We start from the raw sequence: 17,869 nt of genomic DNA on the forward strand, positions 1-17,869 counted from the left end.
GCTGCAGAATAATAACTCCCCCAATCTACCGCTCATTACCTCAGATATATATGGACCAGTGGACTGAACATGTCCTATTGTGGGTTCGGTTCATTGATGATGTCTTCGTGCTGTGGCAGGGCACATCGAGCTGTTCATCAATGACCTCAATCAAAATTCTTTACATTTAGAATTTGTAGGGCACTGTAGCAAAACCACAATAGATTTCCTGGATATTCGGATTAAACCCCTGGATGGTAAATTAGAGACAACTGTATTCCGCAAGGCTACTACTGGTAATTCAGTTCTCCACGCAGAAAGTGCTCATCCTGCTGCGTTAATTAGAAGTATCCCCTTTGGGGAATACTATAGAGCTTGGAGAACTTGCAGCAGTGAAGAAGAATATGACAGGATAGAAAAAGAAATGACCCAGAGATTTATCCAAAGAGGATATCGTCAAGATGTATTGAAAGGGGCATCAACTAAAGCTAAAAATCTGGAGCGACAAAATATATTGTTGGAACCTTCTAGAACAAAAAGACAGCAGGAACAGAGTAAACATTTGAGAGACCAGGATAACTCTAGATTTATAACCACTTTTAATGTAAAATACAGGGAAATTAGATCTATCCTGAATAAGCACTGGCACCTGGTAAGAAACGATCCTGTGTTGGGTGCTAGAGTAAAAAGGAATCCAGAGGTTACATATAAAAAATCTAAATCTCTCAAAGACCTGATTGTCAAAAGTGAATTCATTGAAAAAAAGAAGGGTATCTCCACTTAGCTACAACAGAAACCTAGTTTTAAAAAGTGTGCTAAATGTAAGGCATGCCAACACGGCATGAACCGTACAGATTTTAGAACATTTTTTAATAAAACTGTAACCATCAGAAGTTTTTTGACCTGTAAAAGTAGTTTTGTTGTGTATCTGTTACAATGCTCCTGTCCAAAAATATATATAGGAAGCACTACTCTGCCTGTTCATCAATGAATCCTTCAACATAGGCGAGCGATTGTCAATCAAGACAGAACATATCCCATTGCCAGGCATTTTGAGTCCCATCACCAAAGTAACCCTGTGAGCCTGCAGTATACATGTATAGCAGAGGTCCCAAAGAAAAAGAGAGGGGGGACAGGGAAAGAGAACTCCAGAAGTTAGAAACATACTTCATTCTGGAATTTAACTGCAAGGAGCCATATGGGCTCAATGTAGAAGAGGACCTTTTTACCTGCCTGTCTTGATGAATATGATAAAGAGTTAAAATAGAAGAATCTAAGACCATGGATTGATTGATTTTTTTTAAAAACGTTTATTTTTAAAGTGGTAGTATTTGGATATATGAAAATATAGGACTTGTGTCAATAAAGTTGGGACAGATAGTTCATTCAATTTAGGAACTATTATGCATTTGCACTTTAGGATATTATTGCACTGCACTTAAATGGATTTTAGAAATTGAGATGAGTGAAATGGTTACATAGAGAAACTCTATCTAGTTTACATATGCACTTGCACTTTTTTCTATATCATTGTACTGTATTGAGGTTTGTTTATATTGAGGAGAGTGACATGTTTACAAGGAGAAGTTATCACTGTTTACAGAAGCACCAGCACTTTAAAGGTGCTAGATGATATTGCAATTCAAGGGCCAAAATCTAAAATAACTCTGAATTTTTGTAAACTTACTTTCAAATCGAATGAATAATGACCTGTTTTTTGATTGGATATAGGTCATGAGGAATATATCTATTTGTGGTTGCACTTTATAGTAAATTAACTTGAAGTTCAAATAATAATGATTGTGTAATGCATATTTGTACTATTGCACTGGCACTTTAAATTTGTTAGAACTAGTACCCAATGTCATGCTTTAAGAATCCCCTACGCGGTCCCTTTAAGAAACCCGGTATGTAAGGAACCAGGAAACAGGGAACGACGCTTCACGTTCCTGCGTCAAGCTTCCCTTGTTTCCGGTTCCGTTCCTGTTTCTCTGACTTCGTTACTCTGGGTTCTGTTTTGCTGTTGACCGCTGTTCATTGTGTAGCGTTCCCCTGCACCAGCTTTAAGTGGGCTCGCATACGCGCTTGGTTACAGCGCCTTTCTGCCTCTGGCGTACATTGCTGTGTGTTCCGCCCGGCGGCCGGGCTTTGCTCCGCCATCCGGCCGGGCATTACTCTGTGCGTCCATACTCTCCTCTCCCCTACTCCTGGTGCCTCGCCCGGCGGCCGGGCCTTGCTCCGCCATCCGGCCGGGCACTGCACCGTTCTCTGCTTTGCTAAAGAACGAGTTCACGGGTTTAAAAGTGAATTTCTGATTTATTGCGCTAACCCTCAGTTCCACCCGGCGGCCGGGCTTAGCTCCGCCATCCGGTGGAACTAGTCTCCCTCTTGCTTCCCAGTATTTCTTTTTACGCCTGACAGCCGGGTTGTGCTCCGCTGTCCGGTGTGGTGTTTTCCCCCATTTTTCTCCTTACTTAGTTAGTCAGTTAGGTTTCTCCTTTATTATTTTCTTGTCCCCACCTTACCTGCAAGGTCCCTGTTTCCAGGAGCTTCCACCGTCTCTTTCCATTATATACTGGAAACTCTGTCCTTGGTATTTCGTGGCACTCTTGCGTGGATCTGGGTGGGTGCCTCTATTCCTCACTACAGGGAATCACGGTAAGAGCGTTTATGCGCTACCAATATTTTGCCTTATTATTGTTCCATGTAAATAGATTGTATAGAATTTGTTTGGTTCTCATAGATGGTGATTATTCATAAAGACATCTGCAGAAGAATTACATGGAAGGTTCTTTGTGTACCAGACGTTATTGAAGGGGTCTTCAATGGCAGTTCCAAGATAGTTGAAGTAAGAGAGGGGTTGTTTAGAGTGCTATCAAACATACAACATCTAGACTATAGTACTCCTTTCAATAACTGTGTCATCCTTCTTATAGCTCCAGACGTTGTACCTTACTTCCACCTTCATCTGCTAAATCAGAGTCATATTAAGAACTTGGGGTACGTGATATGTTTATGTACATGTATAATCAATATCCTGTTTGATTGGAGTAGAGTTAGAGTGTTTTTGTTTCCTCTTGTCATTTCAGCCTTCCTGATTTCTTGTTGCCTTCATTGAAGTACCCTATATTCACTACTGGAGAATTCCATCAGCCATCATTGTCTTCCCCCTTCTTTCCTTGTTTTGTTTCCCTGTTTTCCCCTGGCGTGTCTCTCGTACTCTAGTGCTTGATAGAGTCGGAAGACCGTAGGGGAAGGCTGCGGACTACTCTTCGGATTCCTGACGCTCCTGTGGAACCAGCCTGCAATCCTTACACCCAACAGAAATAGGCACTTGCCGCCGGACTTTGAAAAAGCTGAAATTTCCAATGGCTCAATGCACTTGCACTTTTGAAAATTTTGTAATGTACAATCTAAAATTTGAAATAATTTGTGTTTCAACATGAATGTACAAAATTGGAGAATTGATATTTCCATTTAATAGTTGCTAATCGTGGTTATAAAACTCCATGTATTCTAACTCAAACTTGACAATTGGGAACAAATGGAAATTAAGCTTGATTATATATTTGCGAATACTAATAGTAACACATTTAAATATGGCCATCACATTCTGTTAGGCAGAGTCCTACTGATAGAATATTGTGTCCTATGTTAGTTTTCACTACCACTGTGTTTTGTATTTTAATTCGAAAAAAATGGTGGCTCGGCATTTTGAACAAGGAAGCTTGACTTCCGAAACGCGTAGCTGTAACTCGTCTATACATAATAAACTGAGTGTCTTTTAAAACCCTACCCTGGAGTGCCGGATGATTATCTACTGTGTTTTGGGATGATCCTATATTCGATATATATATATATATATATATATATATATATATATATATATATATATATATATATATATATATAAAAGTCGTCACCACCAGCTGCTCTCCACACAGACAATGATGAAGAGCAGACCCAATTCTTAGTGCAATTTAAAGTGCTTTATTAGTGCCCAGCCTGTCCGCCATTATATATATATATATATATATATATATATATATATATATATATATATATATATATTCAAACCATCTTGGCAACTTCAAGAGGCTGCGGTTTGAAACGAGTTCAGACCGTTATGGCGCAGTGAGTCAGACAAACGAGCCAGCCTGAACACTCGGAATCCTACGAAGGAAAAATATGCTTTTAGAATACAAGTGAGTCGCAACCTACTAAAGGAAAATAATAAGGTGTTCCACTGGACTATAAGTACCAGCATGCAAATCTTTCCATGTGTGTGAACTATGTGCAACCCCTGGTGGGCGTAAACAACTAATAAGGATGGAGCATGAATATGAATAAATTAAAGGAACAACCTGCTTCTCATTTGTTTAAGCTGCCTCTGATGAGAGACCTGATGTCTCGAAACGCGTAAGGCAAACGATGTTAAATCTGGGTATAAAGCTGGCTGTCAAGAAAATACCGAAAGGAAGGCCTGCTGCTGAGTGCGTCCTGCATAGCTTTGGGGCATTTGGTGAAACATATAAATATATATATATATATATTTAAAACAAGGTTTAAAGATATATGTGATATTTTGTGTGTTTATGTGTGCACACGTGTTTGTTATACAACTCACTTTTGCAAATGGAATGTATCATCCATAGTCTTCACAGAATTAAAATTCAGTCCTGGTAATTTCAAACCAGAAGTAGATTAAAAAATAAACTATACAAATGTATTCAGACAGAATTCAAATCATTAGTCTATGTTAGAGAACAACCAGCATGGCATTTGATACCTGTAGATTTCTATTGCTGAGTTGAGAGAAATTATTTAGCGAAACAATGGGTTGATGTTGTTTTGCTTGTGGTTTTCACAGAACAGATCAAGTATGCATTTCCAGAAATCAACCACATTTCACAGGCCTAAAATAGTCCTCTTCATCTCGGCTACTGTGCAATTAAACAAATTAGAAACGCGGTCATCACATTTCAAAACCTTCGAGTCTGCACAGGAAGCCGATGCCAAACAAACACAAAAGACGCATTGTTGGTATTGTCTTTCTGTTTCACCCAACAGCCATCGTGATGAAAAGCACACCCTGTGCCACCTATCTCGGCAAGGTAGGATGCTCAGTGTAAAATGCAACATCATCTTTGCAAATGTGATTTCATCAGATCTGTTTTTCTTTACAATGAGGCAGGCTTGACTGTAATATAGTCAGAGAAGATTAGGCCTAACAGCCAGAGCTGCCAACTTTGGAGGTGGGGGACTCAGTTCGAGTCTCTGCGTCGGCTCAACATCCTGTGATTCGGGGCAAATCACTTAATCTCCCCATGCCTACCAAAACAAGCATTGTCATAGCCAATAGGTCTTGCCTTTGGGACCTTATAAGTGTTTAGGCATGCAACAGTTGATGTTGTTGCACCAACAATATTGTGCTGGATAACTAAACACTTATAAGGTCCAAAGGTGATACCTATTGGCCAAGCCAATGCTTGTTTTTTTGCAGTTTTATATATTCGACCGGAAGGTGTTGGGGCATTTTACATGAGCACCAGTTGCATTGTTGCTCAAGAGAAAGAGCGAAAAGGAATGACGTACAACAGCGTGTGGTTTTATGGGTGTCGAGCAAATATCTCTCGTACATGAACATGGACATGGCCAGAAGATGGCAGTGTACTTCTGCTCTGCTTCAGCCTCAGTGATCCAGCTCAGCCAATGGGGCATGGCAGTGTTTACATCCTGAGTCTCAGCCTGTGTGCCTTTGACTGAGTGACTTCTTGGGTGTTACCTTGAGTAGCTAAAGTGCTGAATGCTGCCAAGTCTAAAGCCTCCTCCACACTGTTCTGGAATTTAAAACAAACATGGAGTGCCAAGCCTAGAACTTTAAGCTCCGACTCAAATCATGCTTCCACTGTTACATTTGTGAACGTAGGAACTCATTAAATGATACTTTCGCTCAAATACGCGGACACGCACGCACACAGAAGAAGAGACACACTAAGACACTCACAAATACATCACACTCATAAAGGCACACTGACCCATGAATCTAGCATCAGACCGACTAGACAGCCCTCTCCCCACCCTAAGAAAAGTGCAGGTTTTAGCTCACATTCTCACCCCATATTGCTTCGAATTTAAATCCTTCAACAATGCCGGCTTTGAGAAAATCGTTGAAGTTGAAGTGACTATAAATGAAAATTAATGGATGACGGATCCCCCTGATTGAATAGGATTTTCGTGCAATACATTTTTAGTTCACAAAACTTTTCTACATGGCTTGTGCGGCTGATTCGGGGTTTTTAAGGTGTGCCACTGTTTAAGCGCATTGACAGGTTTGCATGCAAAGCACTTTTTACCTACAAACGCCATGTTATTTGCTATTTTACGGCTTTTTCCAGAGAAAATAATAACACCGTACCGTAAACCCCTGGGGGCCGGGAGTAGCAAGGTGTCACTGTCTCCATGCACAAGTGATTGGCACATCACAGCCGGGGACAGGGACACATTCCTGTACCTTCTGCTTTTAAAATACAACTGCCTGCCACCGCTGCTCGCAGGAAGAGCCCACACTCCCCCGATACGGTCATTTTTGTAAAAAGGTTTTACTCACTAAGGTATAAACAAGTTAAGTTTTCAGCACTCATTTCTGCGTCTTCCTAAGGGGTGACATAAGGATGGCATAGCCCCCCGACAAATTATACCACTAGAGATGTCATTACAAATAACATTACATAATGCAACCTGTTGGGTACGCAGTATACCTGCCTACGACCACACTGACATACAACACGCTTCCCCGCTCCTTACCATTGTGCACAAGCAGTGTCCATGAAGGTCATTAAAAATAAAATATCCCCCGTTACTTAGAGACTGATGCTGTGCAGCTACCGAGCATCCGCTTCAGAGAAACACTAGCAGGCTGATCCAGCTGAGAGTGACAGCCTATCTGACCAATCAAGGAGCCAAAGCAGGGGTCGAATGCAGCTAAAGGAACCAATAGAAGAGGAAGGAAGGACTTAACCAAAGGAGGACGTGAGTTGGTAGGGGGCGATGAAGAGGACTCAGCGCTCGCTACGGGCAGTGCCCGTGGGCCAGGTCTCTCGAACATCGCCCATTTGCCTAGAAAGAATGTGCAACGAAAGATACACAGAGCATCTTAAATTGTCATTGTGATTTTTCATCTGACGAGGCACTGTCCTTCAATGCACCACTCACCTCTTTGACCGGCTTAACCATGATAGAATGAAAACAAGCACAAGCGCGCGGCAGCAGGGGGAGGGGAGAGAGGAGGGGGCCTGTGCGATTCCCTTGCGGGAGCGAGCGGCAAGGCAGGATAATTGCAAACATATGGCACAGCTGCTCACTCCCGCAAGGGAATCGCCAAAAGTGCACGCGTTGCCATTGAAAGCAATGCAACGTGTGCACGTATTTGCCCCTAAAGCTGTGTCAATTACGAAAGGTCTTTTTCCTCTGCAACGCATGCGTGCTGCGTAGCCGAGACCTAAAAATGAATGCGTCCTTGTGTAATATAACTGGTGCTCGTGTAAAGCGCTCCAATACCTTTGGGTCGAGCTCGCGCTATATAAAATTGCAAAAAAAACTAAAATGTACATATAGAGAAATAGTTTACGCGTTAATACCAATAATGCATCGATTACTATGGCGAAATAAATGTGTACAAATGCACCTAAAGGACTAGGAGGTCAACCTAAAGGTATTACTGTCTTCCCATATTAGTATTATTAAGGCCTTCCCTTCTAATGTCAAGTTTTGTTTTTATCTAAAAAGGCTTGAAAAATCTACAAAACGTTGCATTACAGATACAGATAAACACTGCAAGACATCCCGAATTGGAATATGGTTCAAAGATCAGTAAAAAAAGATTTTCAAAAATTGATTTCAAGATTAATGTCACCAGTTGTGTCGGGGGTGAACGAGACCTTTGTCATGGTCATTCATGCAGGAGGTGTTGTAGACCTTTAAGGTAGAAGAGTACATTACTTTTCTCTCTAATTAAGTGTAAGTAAATGCATCTATTAATTGTAGATGTAGATGTATATGTTATGCATATGGTTTCATGGAACGAATACACTGTTGCAGCAGACTAACTGCCAATATATGCATTGATAAATTTGGTATAATGCAAGGCAGAGTGAAATTGTTATAAATATTAAACGCAGTAAACTAATGTCTTCCCTCTCTCTCTCGCAAGCTCGATCCCTCTTTCTCTCTCTTTCTAAATATGTATAAGTTTTTTTCAGAGATTACATATTATTTTCCCGAGTTTATGGAATAACATGTGGACCCTGGAATACCAGAGACAAATCCAAGCCTGCTCTTCTGTAGGAACTACTGTGCCCACATCTGAGCTCCCTTACCAGATGCTTAAGAGCAGCACACACCCCTGACACACAGAAAAAGAACCGTGCCTCGGACCTGGAATTGTGGGTCCCTAGTTTGTAGGCCAGGCAATTCAAGGCCTTGGAACACCCGGCACCTTGGAGTGACCTAGAGTGGTGCTTTCGGGCAACTCAAAATAAGTGCATTATTGTTCTATAAGGAAATTCCTCTTCTGTCTAGGGATCTGCATTTTATATCAAATAAATATGTTGTTAGAAATTCTTCGAACGCCGAAGTAAAACCAGAGGGGGTGTCATATTCTAAAGAATTTTTTTAACGTGTAAATGAAATAGAAGTTATAGACAACGAAGGAATGGTTGTGTTTGCACTATTATAGGTAGATGGCATTTCCTTATTTCCTAATACAAGACAGAGTGAGTATTTTAAGAAAATACGATATTATGGAAATGTGAATGGTGATAGAATTTCAAGGAGTTTTTAACATAACAGCTAAACCACAGATAGATTGCCAAGATCCTCCCCTGTTGCAGAGCAGTGCCCCTGCTATGTGGTCCAGGAGGAGACCAGCACTGTGGGCTCTGGGAGACGCCTCCACATTATATCACAAATGTGTGTACTTATCCCTACCCCCTGCGATATCACACTGTGACTAAGACAGCCATCCAAATATGGAAAGACATATCAAAACAGATCAGGTGGCAGGGGCAGCTGACCATGCAGACCCCACTTTGGGTCAGTATCTTACTCTTGAAATTGCCACGCTACAAATTTACGAAGAGTAGGGCTTGCAGGGTATCCTGGGGAACAGTAGCTACGCAGGCTATACTTAAATCCTCCAGGGAGCTGGAACAAAAATTGGTCTGTTACAAACACAGTTTCACAAATGTCTACAATTTAGGCATGCTATATACCCCTATATTAAACATATAGCTACAATACCACAGGTCAACCCTCTCCAGGCTACACTCGCCATGGGAGACATGGGGGCATGGGAAAGTTGTCTGGGATATACAAATCCTTAGTAATAAATACACCCAACACATTTTATATGCCTAGGATAGCATGGGAAAGTGTCATAGATGTGGCCTAATGGCTAGAGCGTCCGACTTTGAAGTTGGGGAACCTGGTTCGAAGTCTGGCAGGAGGCTCAAGCATCCTGTGTTTCTCGGCAAATCAGTTAATCTCACCGTGCCTACAAAAAAAACAAATGTGTCTGTCTGTAATGCAACTGGTGTTCATGTAAACTGCTCTGAAACCTTTGGGTCGAGTTTGCGCTATATAAAACTGCAAAACATTTTTTTTTTTAATTAGAAGCTAGAAGCAAGAAGCCCTAGCAGCATTGAACGAAATTACAATAGCAACTATATATCATGTTATACGATTTACATATCCACACTGGGTTTATTACACAAAGGCCAAGCCTCTTAACGGAGACTCTTTGCTTACATGCCTTAGATGTCAAGCAGAAGATGGCAAATTGCTACATATGGTGTGGAGCTGTAAGGCCATAGTAGGTTTTTAGGGGGAACCTGAAAACCATATATAAAGAAGTCATAGGCACACTAATCTGCTTCACAGACAGCTCTGTTGAACATTCTGCAGGACACTGGGCCGACAAGATGCAAGACTATGTTCCTGGGTGTAGGCCTAGTAGTGGCTAAGAGAGATATTGCTAAAAATGGTGGAATCCATCATCCCGAGTACGGCAAACTGGAAGAATCGCCTCGATGAATGTACAGCTCTCAAAAGGCCTATACACGAAGCAAGGGAATGCCCTTGGGAACATCAGAAAGTCTGGGGTGAGTAAGCCCAATATAAGCGCCCTACGGACTGATCAAGCAAGTATAAGCTTCTAAATGATGGGAAAGAATACATTTGTAAGGGGCAAGTGCATCATAAATGTGAATATGTACACACCAGCAATATGGAATGACCTCCGGGGCCCAATCTGGATTTTTCTTGTTGTCTATGTCATGATGTATTTGGAGAAAAAAAATTGAAATTGATAAGAAAAACTACAATTGCATTGTTTAGACAATATTCTTCCCAAAATATGTTTTCATTCCCAAACAAAATTAATTTAGGCTCAGCATGAAAAAAATAACATTAGATATTTGTTTGATCCTGTCAACAAAACATGGGAAATGTATGCTCTCCGTGGCTGTTTAAAGTTTAGATGGGGAAAACAAATTGATAGGGATGGATCGGACTGCTTAGTAACATCACTGAAAGTCTTCAGCTTTCTAGCAGCAATTGAAGTGCCTATTGGAAATGTTTACTGAAACTCGAAGGCCATAGTCCAAATGGTAAAACATCCAAATATATTTACCTTATCGAGAGGCTTTAGACTAGGTTGCCCATTAGGACACTTGTTATATTACTTCAAATTAGAACCTCTACTTGTTAAATTGTGAGAAGGTGATTTAACTCAAGATATTGATAGTGGGTGTAGTATATTAAAGAGAGCTATGGGAGTATTACTTTACGGTATCAAAGCCGCCTTTGTGATTAGGCCTTCATCATCCTTAACATCTCATAGCCCCAGTTACAATGCTTGAGTAAGTAGTATTCGTTGTGGTGCTATATCTGGCACTTCTTGTAGGATCCCTTTGCATTATGTCAGGTGCCACACATGCTCCAAGTAAAATAAGTAAGTCAGTGTTGGTACCGCAACCCACCAGGATTAAAGAGTTGTCTGTTCAGCTCCCAGATTCCACTTACCCTCACAGGCAACACTCCACACTCATCACTCACAAGACTTCACTCACACACTTTCAGTAAGGCAGGCCTAGCAGTTACAGATGGCATAAGGCAAGATGCAACACGCCTCCTTCCCTTTTAATGATAAAGACAGATGCAACACTATCTATTCATCGTTTCAGGACAATGCCATCACTTGCTTCTGGCAAGTCAATATTCAGTTTGAGGGCAGATTTAAGCAAATTTTGGGGCAATCTGATCAGTATTGTATGACTATAATATCCGTTACTGTGCTAAACCAATGAACATTTTAGAAACAAGTTGGTACATTTATTTTAGCACAAGCACTTTGCTTACGTAGAGGTTAAAGCAATGTTCAATTTGGAGATGTCCAATTCCTTATTCAAATGCAATAAACAGGGGCTAACTGTAAAATTAATATAAATTCCCTGTTCATACTTTTCCAAAATAATCTAATGTCAATATTGGGGATGAATTAAACCTGATGTTAAAGGCAATCTTCTGTAAGTATTCATTCCTAAATCTCTGCACAGTGCCGTTTAATGATTTCAAAGCACTAGCCTACTGTACCAGATATGGGCCTCTAGGTAATGGGAAGTTGGTGAGGAGGTTGGCAGTTTTTATGGACAGTCATATCCTTTTTCAAGGCCATTTTCACTCCTGCTAACTTGAGGTGGGTGATGTTCAATTTAATAACAATGTAGGATAATAGACATTATCTTATATTCGTAAAGCAATACAAAAGAGAACAAATCATATTTGTTGAAAAAATCGAATGTTTACATTATTAGCATTCATACGATGACGATGATGATGATGGTTGGACCAGTGCAATAAGAGACTATCCTTGTTTAGAGTGACCATCTCAATGCAGGTCATTATAGACCTGTCTCCGGCAGGGCCGGACTGGGAACCAAAACCGGCCCGGGAAAAGTGCTCGGCCGGCCCCCCTCCTCCCCCTGGGGGAGAGGGGGGATGCCACCAAGCTCTTTACCAGGGCCTCTTTTCCGCCGAATTTGTTACAGGGCCGATTTTGCAGCTTTGCTGCAAAAACGGCCCTGTCACAAAAACGGCCCCCACCCTTGCGGCCGACCGGGGAATTGGCCGGTGTCCGCAACGGCCAGTCCGGGCCTGGTCTCCGGCCCTAACCTTTTCACATAATTATTTATTTATGGTGTGTTAGTCTAATGAGTTCAACAGAAACAAAACAAGACTACAACACCCAGAATGCATTCGGCTATCACACAAAACTCAAGGCCTGGAAACAGTGTCGTTAATGACCCAAAGCGAGATGGTCACCCTATTATTTAGTTTGAAGAGAAGAATGGTTCCTCAGGATGTTATATAACTTTTTATTTATATCCTAGTGAACAATTGTTCTTTTCAAACATTGTGCCACCCCAGGTTTTCTAAAGAACCGGGGTCACCCTTGTGTCTAAATATACACTCTATTATTTAGGGCATGATAAAATCAGATGTTCCTCGTTAGCAACATATACAGCCTGATTCATCAAAGACCCGTTTTGCGAGTCTATAATAGCGATTCATAAGGAATCGCTATTACAGACTCGCAAAACGGGATTCATGTAGAAATCGCAAAAAGAATTGCGATTCCTACACATTCCTTATTTGCGATTACCAAATTGCTAATCGCAAATAAGGAATAACTCCCCATTCATTCCTATGGGCCAAAAGGCCCATAGGAATGAATGGGGAGTATTCCTTATTTGCGATTAGCAATTAGCTAATCGCAAATAAGATAGCGATTTAAAGGGTGCCAGGGGTGTCCAAAGGACACCCTGTAGCACCCCTTAAATGCAAATTGAAACAGGTGTAGCGCACACACATGTCCAAAGGACATGTGTGTGTGCAACATGCAACTTAGAAAAATGCTTTTAAAAGCATTTATCTAAGTTTTCGCTATTTACCACGAGGTTTGACCTCGCGGTAAATAGCGGGCCGAAATTGCGAATTTGCAATTTTTAAATGGATGATGAATTGCATTTAAGGAATCTCAAATAGAGATTCCTTAAATGTAATTCCTCTTAAAATAGCGAAATCGCTATTACCGATTTTTGCATTTGGGATGGTGAATCCCAAATGCAAAAATAGCACTCGCAAAGGGCCAGATTCTCAGAATCTGGCCCTTTGCGAGCCGATTTGGGCTTGATGAATCAGGCTCTTAGTTACATTTAAAACAATGCAAAATAATGATCTTGTCAGTGGAAGGTAATGACCATGGATGATATGCATTGCTGGTTCTTTGTGTTTGAGACTATCATTGAACAACATTAATTTTGCTACAGGGGGAAATATGCTAAGGTGACCTTCAGCGAATCTAGCCATCTTATCCCCTGAGCACACATTAATGGTACACGTTCTTTAGAAGCCCCACAGTGGACACAGCAATCATGCCATAGATGATGACTCTAGCCATACTGCTAAATGTGCACGTGGTACCAGCTGATTCATTCTCCTTGAACCAATACTGTGTACCTTCCACAGAGGGATTAAAGCAAGCACGTGTTGAATGCAACAAATTAGTAACACTTACCACTAGCTTCCTTCAACCCAAAAAATTACAGGAATGATCAGTCTGATTACATCAGGTTTGCGTGCTTTGTTGATATTACTGAATATTATATATGTAAGAGCTGTGTATTGTGGACATTTATCATTCATTCGTAATGTCCTATTCTACAACCCCAAGTGATGAAGTAAATATTTTATATCACATACCATGGCATAGCATTCTCCATTAACTGATAAAAGTACTTTTCCTAAAATGTCTGCTTAGTGACACCACTGTATAGACGGATCCCTCCCAGCAGCATTCAGCACAGCTCAACCAATAGTTGCTTCAAGGGTTACCCCAGGTTTCAGTACCTCGCTGTCGATGTGTCGCAGGTTGTTCTTTGCTTGCACATAAATGTCCGCCGTGGGCTGCCCCTCCGGAGGGATTGGCGCTGGATAACAGGGTGGCGGAGGCAGTTTGGAGTCAGGAGGTGGAGGCGGTGCAGGGAAGCCTGGAGGAGGTGGAGGAGGAGGAAGAGGTGGAGGTTGTGGAAGGGACGCAGCAGTGTCTCCTCCCTTTTTGCCTCCATTAGTTCCTATTTCTGGATTCAGCATGTCCATATAGGCCTGCATGTCCCCTATGGTTGATTCCGGCGGCCCTACAAAGAAAAGGAAGTCCATTAGAACATTTTCAATTTCTTCACAAAACAAGAAGCTTCATGAAGTTGCTATAATTCTGCACACTGTATCAATACGCTTACAAACTGGTGTATTTTATCCGAGACAGGACCTCATGTGTACTACATACTGTCAGTAACTTAATTACCCTTAGCACTCCACCACTATGATTTCAACCATCCTCAACGTAGTCCATGGACAACAGGCTTGATCAGACGGAGGGCATGATGTATGATTGTGGATATATTGATTTGCTTGAGGCATGTGGTGGTAGTAAAACTACCTCAGCTGAATTTATTTTAATTACCCTTTTTTTAGAGTGATAGGGATTTTTCAAATGTCTGCATATTAGGATCTTGTGGGGTTGAAGCTCAGACAGCATTAACATTTCCTTTTAGGCCACGTAGGAGAGGATAAACCCTTGCAGGGCAGTGTAGTGTTTGAACATCTTTCTGCATCGTAGTGCACCTCTGGGAAGGGAAGGCAGGGTATTGCAGGGCAGTTCTGCGTTTTTCAAAATCTCTGACCTACAGCAAACATAGAAGTGCTTATATTATTTTAACATTATGGTTATTAAAAGAGAAGGAGCAAGGCAGCTGCCAATAGCTCAGACTTTGTTTTACCATCGTCAGTTATGTTTTATTATGAGTCTTCAATTACGCTATAGATATAACAGTCTTTCTTTTATGTTTGTAGACAGAGGAGGAGCAAGGATGCTGACTCCTGCTCCAGCCATAGACATAAAATACACTAATTTCATGTCTTGCACGAGGAGTAATGGGGCAGCTGTCAGCTATCCCAGTTCTCCTGGCCTATTACTCATAGTTGTCCCTGTGTCTCCCCTCTTTACATTTTACATTTACATTTACATTTACATATGTTGGAATCCAGAGAAGGGACCTTCCTAGTACAGACAGACATAATCCTTCATTTATGTCTCTATTTGGACTAACAGCTGCAGCAGCTGTCAACTGTGCTGCTCTTTCTCCTGCTTTTGACAAAGGAACACATATTGCACCTGAGATGGGAGGGTGCAGTTTATCAGAAGTACAGGACTGGATGTGGGCTACTGCTGTCCTTGAATGAAAGATAGCCATTAAGGGCTTCTGAGACTTCTATATCTTTGTATCAAGCAGCTGGACTATTACTGGCCCTCAAATAGCTAACATCCATTTTTGTGCATACAGTTCAATTTCTATTTAAACAAGACTTTAATACATATCTCCTGTGCTTCCCAAAAGTATTGTACAAGCATAGGAAGTCTATTGTATGGGGTTAATAAAGGCACTGTACACACTCCTGAATGTTTAGTAATGGTTTCTCCAAAGAAGACTTCAGAAATGTACCATGTTGGAATCACAAAGTATCATTGTCAGTGTTAAAACTGGGGGGTCTCTACTTAGCAGAGGTAGGTACCTTTGTCCAAGTAGGGACCTTTGCTTCCGGTCATAGTAAGGGAGATACACACTCTAGATAACCCCTGCTCACCTCCTTATTAGCTTGGCATGAGCAGACAGGCTTATCCCAAAGGCTATGTGTAAAGTATCTGTAAAGTATTTGTACTCAAATCACACAGTAACATAGTGAAAACACCACAAATGGACACCACACCAGTTTAGAAAAAATATATTGTTTATCTAAACTTAACAAGACCAAATGACAAAAGTCCAACATACAGGTAGTAAAATAGCACTTAAAACAGTTATTTCCAAAATAAAGCTTGTAGAAAACAAATGGCTCCACCTGGGGCTATTTCAACGTTGTGACAACAATAAATCTAAAGTATGGCACCGACCACGTGGCACACGACGTTGGGCACGGAGTCACATGGACCCCCAAACAAACAGTACCCTGGAAAACGAAGTCTATTACGATGCACGGCGTCGTGGAGGTGAGGCATTGGTGCCGAAGTCGAGCACAGCTCCCTGGCTGCCATGGGGGAGACGAGGCATCGTGTCCGCGAGGAGGTGATGTGTTGATTCCAGGACATGGGAAGTAATTTGCGTCGGTGGTGAGGCGTCGCTTCCAACAGCAGAAACAACCTCCAGAGGCCCAAAACTGGAACAGGCACCTCCTGCCAGGTCAGAACTCCCAGCAATGGAGTTCAAGGGAGCTGGTGGTGAAGTCTTTGTGCCTCTGACACTTCAGAACAGGAGGCCAGCACACACAAGCCCTTGGCGATTCTTTTTCAAGCAGGTTTCTCAGCAAAGTTCCAGTCTTTGTCCTTTCCTTGGCAGAAGCAGCAACTGCAGGCCAACCCCACACAGAACACAGCAAAGGAGCAGTACTCCTCCTCACAGCTCTCCAGCTCTTCTTCTTGACAAAGGTTCCTCGTAGTCCAGAAGTGGTCTAAAGCTCTGGGGTTTAAGACCCACAACTTATACCCAATTTTGTTCTTCTTTGTGCAAGGGTCTCTGAGCCCAGTCCAAATCAGTTCTGTGCTCAATGGTGAGTAGGACGACAGGGGGTGGAGACAGCATTGTGCAAGGGAGGCAGGCCCTAGTTAGGTGCAAGGAAAACTCCTCCCACTACTCTAAATGCAGTCATGGTCTATTAGGCTCAGCTCTGATTCGTTCAGGAAGGGCCAGACACACCTCAACCTCCCCAGTGGCTGCCTACAGTGAATACACATCCCCAGCTCCTGTCACTCCAAAACCAGACAGACAGTCCACAAACAGTCAGATGCACACAGAATGGTTAAGCAAGAAAATACGTACATGGCAGTTCAAAACTGCGCGCAAACACTGCAGTGGCAGGTCTGAGATACATTTACAGGGTAATCATGTGGGTGGCACAATTAGTGCTGCAAGCCCACTAGTAGCATTTGATGTACAGGCCCTGGCACACTCAGTGCACTTTACTAGGGGCATACCAGTAAATCAAAAAATGCCAACCTGGGATAACCAATCACAATAGTAATTTATACAGGGAGCTCCTGCACTTCGACACTGATCACCAGTTGCAAAGTACCCAAAGCATCTAATCCAACAAAAACGAAATCTAACACAGTATTAAAGATACAGGAGGCAAAGGCAAAAAGTCAGGAGAAACCATGCCAAAAATGCCAAGTCTAACGGTCAGAAATAGTTTTTTAAATTTGGAAGGATATGACCCCTACCACCTTAACCAACACAACTTAGGTCAAAACAAGTCTCTTGCGGATCTTAGTGTAATCCCTGAAAGCTACAGAAAAATAGGTACGCAATTCACCAGAGAAATTTGTGTTAAGTTCAAGAAGAAGCAACAATTTCACTGTCAAGAAAACAATTTTAAGATTCTCAAATTAATTTAGTAAATTGAGAAGTATCTAATGAGCAAAAAACACAACAAGATCATTAATATCAAATGACTGAACCCATAGATGTTATCCTTTAAAGTATTATGGCAAAATGCAGCTTAAAAAAGCAAAGTGCCATTGATAAACTAAAGTTCATGGCTGACCAGGACCGAGGTGCGAATTTAGGCGAATCGGAGGTCCAATTCATCCAGCAGATTGTCACATTCAACATTTAGAAAAGTTGTTAGATTTGCCACCTCACCCCACTCCAAGGTTTTACCTTTGGCGTTAGGGTTAAATTTAGAGTTTGACAGGCAGGGTACTCAGTCATAAACGTGA

At 41.7% G+C, this 17,869-nt stretch overlaps 1 protein-coding gene across 1 annotated transcript in view; it reads right to left on the reverse strand.

Moving 5' to 3' along the window:
• The window catches only part of ESPN (espin), a 926,204-nt gene that overhangs the window by 470,503 nt on the left and 437,832 nt on the right, over positions 1–17,869 (reverse strand). Inside the window, exon 7 of the mRNA XM_078642618.1 lies at positions 13,948–14,234. Coding sequence (XP_078498744.1) covers positions 13,948–14,234 — 287 coding nt within the window. The remainder of the gene's footprint in view (positions 1–13,947; positions 14,235–17,869) is intronic.

The sequence above is a fragment of the Lissotriton helveticus genome, chromosome 5_1 (genome assembly GCF_964261635.1).
Source record: "Lissotriton helveticus chromosome 5_1, aLisHel1.1, whole genome shotgun sequence".
Taxonomy (NCBI): Eukaryota; Metazoa; Chordata; class Amphibia; order Caudata; family Salamandridae; genus Lissotriton; species Lissotriton helveticus.